Source organism: Dreissena polymorpha, chromosome 9 (genome assembly GCF_020536995.1).
Source record: "Dreissena polymorpha isolate Duluth1 chromosome 9, UMN_Dpol_1.0, whole genome shotgun sequence".
NCBI lineage: Eukaryota > Metazoa > Mollusca > Bivalvia > Myida > Dreissenidae > Dreissena > Dreissena polymorpha.
The window spans coordinates 16,703,972-16,715,052 of record NC_068363.1 but is presented as its reverse complement, the minus strand read 5'-3'; the positions used below and the strand labels follow the sequence as shown (position 1 = coordinate 16,715,052).

The window sequence follows — 11,081 nt, the reverse complement described above, 5'->3', positions numbered from 1 at the left end:
ACGATGTTCAATGATATTTTAAAATGAAACTGATTTGTCATTTTCATTTAGTGCACAGGGACATTTAATAAAAATTCTCTACATACTACACATATATATACAAGGGATACAACTGAAAAATTTCCAGCATAACACCATGATCTGAGCAAAAGCAAAACAATTGCTTCCAACAGCAATAGTTGCACTAAATGAACAATATAACAATAGCCAAGACATGTATCTTTCAGGATATATCTATCTTTATAGCAGTCAATGCTTAAATAGTTTTCTTTGAAACGGAAGTTTCATGAAAAACTGTAAATTTTTCGAACTCCGACAAAAGTGTGCACAGCCACTTTGACATATTTTGTTCCATAATTTAATAATATTAAGCGGTTCAGCAAATTTTACCTTGTTTTATAATCCAAATATAATTTATGAATCAAAGTAGACAACTTTTATGATGGAATGTTACTGCATGTGTGTAAAACCACCGTAAATCTGAAATTGTTTACATTTTTTACAATCTTCAAGCATGTGTACATGCAAGTTGTTAAGTAATGTAACACGCAACATGATTGGTTAGCTGTTTCCTGCAGTGGAGAATTAACTAATCAAATCGCATGTTTTGAATTACATGAAGTGTAATATCTAAAATGAAAGTAGACTATTGTAAGTGTGACATTGAAGTGTTTTTATACGAATTTCGAGCAAAATATCACGATTATTTGTAATTATGTTATATTAAACTATAAACAGAAACTAGCACAAGAATATGTACGTTCAAAAGGGGTTAGTTTTAAAGGAATATGGAAATTACAACTAGAACTATCAGTTTTCAGTTGTGCACACTTGTGTCGCAGTTAGGATTTTTGAGCTTTTTTTGCGTGAAAAGTATCGTTTTAATTTAATGAATGATCGTACTTTATTGCCAAGTTTATTATTTCCTGAAAGATAAATGTCTCTGCTGTTGGTATACCGTTCATTTTGTGTATTAATGCTTTTGGAAGAGATTGTTTTGCTTTTGTTCAGACCATGGTGTTGTGCAGGAAATTTGACAGTTGTATCCCTTGTATACTATTATATAGTATGTGGGTTTTTCTTCTGAAAGATCCCTGTGATTAAGTGAAGCAGTTAATTGTAGGAAAACTCAATGAACGTCAAAAGGCAGCAATCTTTCTTTTTCGCACAGATTTCGGGAAATGAAATCCTTAATGCGTCCCTGCGTATCTTTGCACGCTTTTGATTTCTGACAGTTGCATAGTAAATAACGGTCACTGAAAAGGGTGTGCCTATCTAATATGTTACACACAAAGCGCATTTTTTTCATTGAATAGCTCCTTACAGTGCATAACAGTTATTATGCGGACACAATGCTTACGGGTAATTGATATATATTTTAAATTTTGAGCCATGTGACATATCGGTATGCACGCTTATACGTTTAAATTGAACTTCATACGTTGATACATTGTATCAAAAACTGGATCGGCCTCATATTCACGAGGGTTGACTGATAACGGTCAGTAGCAAATTTACTGAAAAAGATTTCAATTTGATTTAAATCTGTTCAACGATCAGCTCAATATCATAACCATTATCTTCCCATTTTTCTTTTTCGATCCGAAAAAGGAGTAGATATATTCAAGCCAGAATAAATGTTATCTGGTAGGTCTTTTTCGTCGTTTTCTACCAATAAAAAATCGGCGACGTTTTCTCCCGTTGCCTTTTTCCAGAAGTATAATTTAAATAATCTGATGAAGATGTATATGAGTTGACACGTGACTGAACACTCGCAAGCATATCCATCCATATTCTAATCGATCTGCCACGTATACCAGACAAGCACACGTTAAATCATAACGCAATGTGTAGTATATAATCCAAACATTTTTACATATTCACCTATATTTTCATCATAATCTTATACAATCAACATCAATATATTTACGTTATCATTATTCCTAAAGAAAGGAATTACGTGCCCTAATTGCGAACATTGCATATAAAATTATAGTATTTTTTAAAGTTTAATTAGTTTTTATGCGTTTATTTTAAATCGTTGTAAATTATTTTGAAAAGCAACTAACTTAATATATCGCTTTATAGTCATTTACATCATGCACTTAGAGTTTTAATGTCGTTTGCTCATTCATCGTAAAATAAGTCGGTTTTTATAAGGTTGAAGAATAGTGTTTATTTTCCTGTACTGAATACAAACCCCTTACGTTAAAACTGCTTCCAAAGAACATTCTTTTAGCACATAAAGAGCTGCATGATTTGCGATTATTTTCTGTTTTCCTTGTTTGGTTAACAATAAGCACAGGACCATAAAAGCATAAAGAGCACATACAATATTTTACAACGGCAATAAACAGTTTTGGTACACATATAGTAAAAGAATAGACACAAAATATGAAAAGCGTTAATACAAATTCCATTTTTTGCTGTATTGAAAACAAAGTATAACACACAAATAACCCACACAAAACAATACACGCACACAACAGCAGCACTTCAACTGTTTGCAATTAAAATGTTGGACACGAAGCTGCACCTTGTTTTGGACGATTGCTTACATATGAACATTATGCATAAAAAGTGGCTGAAACATTTAATATCGAAAGTAATAAATTTATTTTCCGCACGAATCATGCTAACATTTTGGGGCGTTTTAACCAATCAATGCGTTAATTTTATATCGATGTTTTACTGAAACTTTCCCTATCCTTTGAACAGAGCAGTAGGTAAAACACGATACGTTTTTACTCGCTATGATAAATTTGCGTAATAAAAGAAACAACCGTATCATCCGCTTGCATTTCATAAATTACAATGGATAACTACAGCGAGATTTTAAGGTTATTCACACATTATTGGGAGGGGGAAACAATGTAATACAGGTCATCAAATGTTCGCCAAATAATATCTTATGACAGGATTTTCCAATAAAACAGTTTTGGTACACATTTAAAACGTAACTTGTTTTTGAACAACAACACAACTATAACAACAAATGTAAACAACTAATATTCATATAATAAAGTTCATATTATTTGACACGTATATTGTGTCTCTATTTATTATTACGTTACTTTTCACTTAACATTAATTGTTAGGTATTTCATCGGACGTATTAAACTCTATAATGTTGTCTTATCTTGTACGTTAAAACATGACCCATTTATACCGGTAATATATTTTGTAGTACCCTTAAGTACAATTTTTACATATACGAATAAAGCACACAAATAAGCTTCTGGATATGTCAATTAAAACAATATTTACAAAAACACATTATATTCATATAAATAAGTCAAACGTAAAAATAATTAAAAACATGTATCTGAAAACTGTTGACATTCAGTTAACCTTTCAAACATTAAAAATACATATGATCAAACGATCTATGTTTTTCTTTATAAACTGTTGTAACACAACACCCACCGGTGAAACGGCTAACATTAACATTTCCATGAAGTCTGTCAACAATCAAAACAGCTGTTCGATAGATACTGACCACACATACCAACTTAAACCTAAATTAGGTCATGCATTACGGAAACTGCTATGTTGCTAAGGATCGTAATAACATGTCATAAATCATCTGCAAGATCCAATTAGACACCAGATGCTTCCCATGTTGATTCCCATTATATTTGACATTACGTCTTTAGAGTTTTCAATTTAAAGCACGTCACACGTTGACATTACGTCTTCAGATATTCCAATATGCGCCATGTCAAACGGTAATAGAAACGCTTGCCAAATAGCCATGTACCGATTCCTATTCCTTCGTGACCTTTTTGAGTCTCCTCTCCGTTCAAAAAATAAAACATTGATACTGTCCCCTTTGACAAGGTCGTGCAATCGCCTTTATATTCAGTCTGTAATAAACAACAGCAATCAGTGTTACATTACAAGCTATACTTAATTATTTGTTAATTTAGATTCTAACGCGGCACGCGACTTGTTTTCTATAGACAAAGAAGGAAATCAAGTGTGGGTTATTCTGCAATAACTTAATGGCGGAGCTTAATGTTTCGAAAATAGTTCCGAATAAATAAAGAAAATATTGCAATAAAATGCACGTGCTAAAACCCGCTCTAAAAGAAATGTAATAAATGTAGCATGTATATAAATGTAATGAAACAACAAATTGTATATTTGGTGATAAGTGGCATAACCACGCATACAAAGAATATTATTTGTTAGGAAACGTAATTAAGAAAACATTTATAGCATGTCAGCTTTTCAGTAGCATCAATAAACGTGACGTCATTAAGTTTCTACGATTGTTGTTTTCAATGAAAGTGACGTAATTTGCAAAATATTTATGAATGAAAACGACGTCATATGTTTGTACAATTCAATGACGTTACTAAATAGTGAACTAAGAAGGGCGGAGTATTGAAAATTCTAACACGGCACGCGACTTGTTTTCTATAGACAAAGAAGGAAATCAAGTGTGGGTTATTCTGCAATAACTTATGGGCGGAGCTTAATGTTTTGAAAATAGTTCCGAATAAATAAAGAAAATATTGCAATAAAATGCACGTGCTAAAACCCGCTCTAAAAGACGTGTAATAAATGTAACATGTATATAAATGTAATGAAACAACAAATTGTATATTTGGTGATAAGTGGCATACCCGCGCCTACAAAGAATGTTATTTGTTAGGAAACGTAATTCAGAAAACATGTATAGCATGTCAGCTGTTCAGTAGCATCAATAAACGTGACGCCATTAAGTTTCTACGATTGTTGTTTTCAATGAAAGTGACGTCATTTGCAAAATTGTATTAATGAAAACAACGTCATATGTTTGTACAATTCAACGACGTCACTAAATAGTGAACTTTGTACTAAGAAGGGCGGAGTATTGAAAAATATAGTTCACGAACTAAAGCTTGAACCAAATCAACCAGAATCATGTTAGAATCGAAATAATATTTTTCTATCATGGTTTGTTGTCGAATAACCCACAGTAAGTTGTATAGATAAGTGTTATCAAATCACTCGTGCTCCGCACTCGTGATTTAATTCCTACGCATCTATACTCCTTACTGTGGGTTATTCGACAACAAACCATGATAGAAAAATATTATTTCTTAAATATAGTTCACGTCCTAAAGCTTGAACCAAACCAATCACAATCGTGTTAGAATCGAAGTATTACTTTTCTATGATGGTTTGTTGTCGAATAACCCATTTTCTAATAGTGTCCGATTTTCGTTTGTTCTTTTAATATATATTATGTTACAACGAATATTTATTTAATACCTTACCTCATTAAGTGTTGTATACGACGTGTTGATGAGAGAAATAATAAGGTTTAAACCTAGAAGAGTGAACAGGAAAACGAAACTGTATATGACGATGATAATACTAGCTATCAACCAGTCTTCATTTCCAGCGTGCTCGTAGTGTACAGACGTAACCGTGCCAAAAATGTCGTCTGCATACAGCAGTGCAGAAAGCGATGCTGCCGCTCGGCCTTGTGTTTCAAACTGTTTCATAAACACAAGATTTTACATAATAACATACACCAAACTACAAATATTGTAATGTACACATCGTTCAAAACAAACAAACTACGTGAACTACCCTCATAAGTGTGCACATTCGAATTATAGAATCAAACATTAATTTCATTATAAGGAGAATATTCGATCTATATTTTTTACATACGAACTATAAAATTATGTTTCCTAAAAAATAATATGCCAAAATCACCGATACTGATAAATATAGACTATTTACACACAAGCATTTTTAATTTTCTTATGTCATTACGACGCTGATTTCATTCATGCACACACTGTTATAAGTCGGTTAACTATAACGATATTCAAATCAAGTACAAGTATACATATGGAAAATACAAAGAGTTGGGCTGAGGTACAAATGAAGACATACAGCTTCAACCCGTTCAATTAATTTGTTTTCTCAAGATACCAATGAATTTGTGTAATTATTCGTTGTGATGAATAGTAAAATCCTATTATTTAGCTCGGTTACATCGAAGCTTAAGGCTTATTTAAACGCTCTCGAGTCCGTTTCCTGGGTAAAACCAGTGCCGAATGTCATAGGGTGAGAGGAGTTCAAGAACGCTCCAAAGGTAAGGATCGAACCTCCCACAGGAACATAATATTTGTGTCAAAATGGATCCAGCGTTGAATATTTTTAAACTTATATTAAAGCATAATTCTTTTTGTCAAAAACGGTATAACGCTACTATGTTATACACTACCTTTGGGTGATAAACTCCGAGGATAACAAAAGCACACGCCCAGTAGGCCGTAAAGAGAATCCCGGTGCATAATACGAAGGCCAGAATGTTTGACTTGGCATGGTAAATGGTATGAAACAGAAGCTGTGAATAAAATATAAATACATGTTAAGCTGAACTCTAAAATGCATGAAATTTGACTAATCTTCAAGATGCCCAATTTGTTTCTTTTGTTAGGAATTCGTTGATAATTCTCGTTTCAATATATTTGGCACTGTCTCACATTTGGCAAAGTTTGAATACATCTATTCTGATAATTTTTTCAGAAAAGTTTCAACAAAGCAAAAAGTCTCTGAGAATAAGGACTGGTAAAACATGTGTCCAATACCAGTATTCTTTGTTTTCACACTACTAGCAAAATTGCAATACCAATCGAAAAACTTAATTTGTTTCATGAAATGCAGATACAAATGTAAAGATGATTGATTATTAAATGGGTTAGGAGAGAAGAATACATTAACGCGTTATGATAATCTTATGATGCGTAGTTAAATAAGCGATAACGCGACATTTTCTATGCATCAACACGCAGACACGGAACGGTCCTAGGAGTCCGGCATTAATTGACAGATATCGGATAATCAAATAACGAAATTTACTGAGTGTAATTCGAATCTCAGCATTAAAAGTCAATTCGTGCCGAAATCGCCGGGAATAAGGTCATATCCGAATCTCAAAAATATCTTCTTAGCCAACAATTCATGATCAAGTTGTCGTGTTTAGTTCATTGGCTATATTACCGCAATTCATAAATACTCCGGTACGTCTCGCAGTCGGTTGCGTGTTAAGTTGGTGTAAAAATGCCCGGATACAGTAGGATGTTGGCAGACGAAAACGATAAGATATTTAACACGGAATCTTTTTATTCTTAAATATTTTCACTTGGAATTATTTTTCGAAGATATTCTTCTGATAATTTGTCTAAGACCATTTTTTAACAAATGTCTTAGAATTCTAAGCTAAAAACTTGAACATAGACTTATTAGCATGTCAAAACAACATCGATTCGATAGAGCGATTCAACGATTTAAGCGGCAGTATCAAAGAAAGAAATCAATAGAATATGAAGATATATGTCCGGGGATTTCGTCGCCCCATAAATTCGCAAGGTTCGAAAAGTGACTAATACATATCGAGGTAACCAATATACAAATGCGGCAACATAATAACCGACAAGAATAATCGAATTTCCGAAAGTTAATTCCTCAAACGTTTTTGACAAATTGAAGAAATGGAAAAACTTAAGTTGGACTATGATGACCACTTATACGAGAAGTGACAGTCACAGTGAAGATGAGGTGAACGTGAATCCTAAGTTCAAATATATTATAACCCTTTCTGGAAAATAACATGTTTAATTTTTAGACCTTAAAATTATGTTGCGCCCATGATAATAGTCGTACTCTATTCAATTTGCATTTATTTTGAAAAAATTTTTATTTTATAAATCTTACCGAAAATTTCCTGTGTATTTTCAAGTACCGCATGAAACCGATCCAGCAAAGGAGACAGCCTATGCCATAGAAGAATGCAATTGCATCAAATGACCGTAACTTCTGTCCACTCTAGACACACAAAGAAAACATAATTTCAGTACTTTAGTTGAAGAACAGTTCGACAAAGGAATTGTGTAGAGATAAAAATATAAATGTAACTAAATTGAAACATTGACATAAATTCGAATTTATATAAATATGTTCATATATATATTTATATGGGCTACTAACGCGTTTTTTAATTGATATTATTACCCGTTTCTTGTTTTCATTATGAAGCAATATCTCCCCTATGAAAATAAAAATATCTCCAATCAGCGACACCAAAGACCACCATCGCAGAATATATGACCCGAAATTTGTTACGTTCTCCTGAAAACAACAACAACCTAAAAAAATGTAAAACTCCTCTATTATAAACACGAGCATTTGTTCGAGAATAAAATAGACAATGCAGCATATGATAAATACATATTAATACACAAACAGTCGATGGTTTAACAAAATATTTTCAAAACTCACACTGTAAAGGAATTTTGAATGAGATCACTACAAACTGTTAACCTCTTAAAATTCAATAACGAGATTTGGGAAGCATGCCTGATCGCCCATTCTTTTAACAATACTAGGCAATTAATTAGTAATTAAAAATGGAATGTATCGTTTGTTTGCCAGAAACGACAGCAGCAGCAGTAAACCCAATCAAAAATCGACGACATTCGCCCTACAAATTTGCCATCATGTGTTAATGGTCTCCCGGAGTTGAATATCAGTTTGTCATACCATACGCCTGCCAAGATTTAAAGTTTATATTAATACGTTTTTATATGTTATTTAAATTGTTTGCAGACGTAGCTTTTGATTCGACACTCACTCAATGATGTTCATTTACGAGTTCCATTCTACCTACGAGACCCTTTTACATTTCTCGTCAGTCAAATGCTTGCGTATTACATGATCAATGCGTGATATAAGTAAACAAATATTAATGGATTGAAGGCCAACAATATGGTTAAAAATACATTTAATGGTTTACTGCTTATAACTTGCACATTAAACGAACTGCTCATATGCTAAAAGACATTCAACCGATTTTAGTAAAAATATTTGTGATTCCCAGTTTAGCGTATGCTCGTTGACTTACAAACTTTTTTTTCTGTAACATGCATGTATGTCAGGTTTCATTTGGCATTCCAAATTTAAGGTGGATATTGATGGTCATACTAAAATTACTTTAGGAAATATCTCGAAATAAAGTTTCATCAAATAGTGCTTTTGACATTTTTTGAAATAAAACACGGAATCGGACCATACCGAAGCAATACGAGCTTTTAAAGAATGTGTTTCGAAAACTTACCTATACAAATTGCAAAACATAATAACCAATGGAACACCCCGATGTCATGTCGACCATTACGTTTAAGTATTACCTTTTTTGTCTGATTCAGACAAAGTCTAAGGCAATTTCAAACTCTTTGATTATTATGCATATTTTTGTAATGATTCCTTCGATCGTGTGTTACAAAGTACATGTACAGCTTAAATGTTCATAAACTGATGGTTTGGAAAGGTTCATCATTAGTAACCAAAACATTGATTGCTTGATTGATTTTACCACCGTTCTTACAAAAAATATAATGCCTCTATGGGAAACAACATATAACATCGTTTCAAGCGTTTACAATTCATGAGAAGACCCGGGGACCGTTTCAATAAGCTCTCGTAATTATATTACGACTCGTAAACCAGTTGTGATTATCCCAATTTATCGCAACTTGCCATTTTGCGTTTCAATAAACTCTCGCAACTTACGATATCGTAGAATTTTCTCGTAAGTCTACGAGACGTCAGTAGCAGTCGTAGTGACGTCGAAACCAAAATGGACGCCGCGTATGTTGTGCATATAGACGCCAAGTAGGAAGCTTTTGGCTCAGTCTGTTTTTTACATAACAGAGGAAGTAAACATGTTCTTGTTTTTATACATTGATTACTTTCTGAAAAAAAAAATTACGTTGGGATCAATAGGTCAGTTACTGCCCTTTGAATATATTTCGATGAGGATAAATAAATGAAAATAAATTGCAATGTACGTGGACACCAAATGTGTTAAGTATGTGTGTTTCAATTATATTGTTCAAAAGCATATGAATGCGCTTTCACCCGCTCTTACCACTTGTGCAATAAATGATTAATTTGGCTGTAAGCTTTTATCTCAGTTGCATGTGATTTCGAATGTTTTTTTTGTTCGGATAAATACACCACCGAGCCTTGTTTTTATGCTTCCCCAAAATATATATTGGGGGGAGCATATAGTCGCCGCATCGTCTGTCCGTGTGTGCGTCTGTCTGTCTGTCTGTCCGTTCGTGCACAATTTTTGTCCGGGTTATTTCTCAGCAACTAATGACGCGAATTCAATGAAACTTTATGGAAGCTTCACTACAAAGAGATGTGCATATTATCAACGGGTCCTGGTTGGATGATTTTTCACAGAGTTATGGCCCTTTGAAATTTTCCATAAACTGTACATATAGTGCAATTCTTGTCCGGGCTATTTCTCAGCAACTAATGACCGCAATTAAATGAAACTTTATGGGAAGCTTCACTACCAAGAAGAGATGTGCATATTATCAGCAGGTTCTGGTCGGATGATTTTTCAAATATTTATGGCCCTTTGAAATTTTCAATAAAAAATTCTTGCCCCCCCCCCCCAACTACTGTGCCCTCAAGACGTTTCCTTTTATCTGAATATATAGTGCTTATTCCATTCATCCGCATCCACATATCCGCACGCGCAATATGCGTCCGCAAAAAAACGCTCAAGCGAGCATTGTAATGCGGATGCGGACAAGATACGGACGGCATTTAGCACAATGAGGGAAGTTGTCATCTCAAAAATCAACTGAAAAACTAATAAAATTCGTGAAAAAATTACCCGAAGTAAACAACCAACGCAGTTCTGCATATCGGGCCTCTGATTTCACCACAAATGTTTGGAAAAACATAGCTAAGGCACTAGAAGAAGTAATACCATTTGCATTCTTTTACAGACAGAATGATGATTTGTACTTTATATATACTTAAATTCACGTTTGTCCTTCATAATAATTATCTAAATTATAAATTTATATATTTAAAAAAATATAATTTTATATATAATAAAGAAAGATATGTTCGACATATGCGGATAAATGGAATATAGCGTCTGTATTATGATTTTGCGGATGCGGATATTCATGCGGATAGATGGAATACTAGCCTTATCCGAATATCTTGTTCTTGAATACACATACACTACCGTAACATATTATAGTAAT

The 11,081-nt window shown here is 33.3% G+C and overlaps 1 protein-coding gene across 4 annotated transcripts in view; it reads right to left on the bottom strand.

The window, feature by feature from the left end:
* Positions 1-2,150: 2,150 nt before the first annotated feature.
* Positions 2,151-11,081, bottom strand: part of LOC127844885 (mucolipin-3-like) — a 49,942-nt gene continuing 41,011 nt past the window's right edge. For all 4 annotated transcript variants that reach the window (XM_052375428.1, XM_052375430.1, XM_052375429.1 and 1 more), the window contains 5 exons: positions 8,023-8,139; positions 7,726-7,836; positions 6,233-6,355; positions 5,268-5,489; positions 2,151-3,866 (listed from right to left, as the gene is read on the bottom strand). In XM_052375428.1, the coding sequence (XP_052231388.1) occupies positions 3,690-3,866; positions 5,268-5,489; positions 6,233-6,355; positions 7,726-7,836; positions 8,023-8,139 (750 nt within the window). In that variant the 3' untranslated portion in view covers positions 2,151-3,689. The remainder of the gene's footprint in view (positions 3,867-5,267; positions 5,490-6,232; positions 6,356-7,725; positions 7,837-8,022; positions 8,140-11,081) is intronic.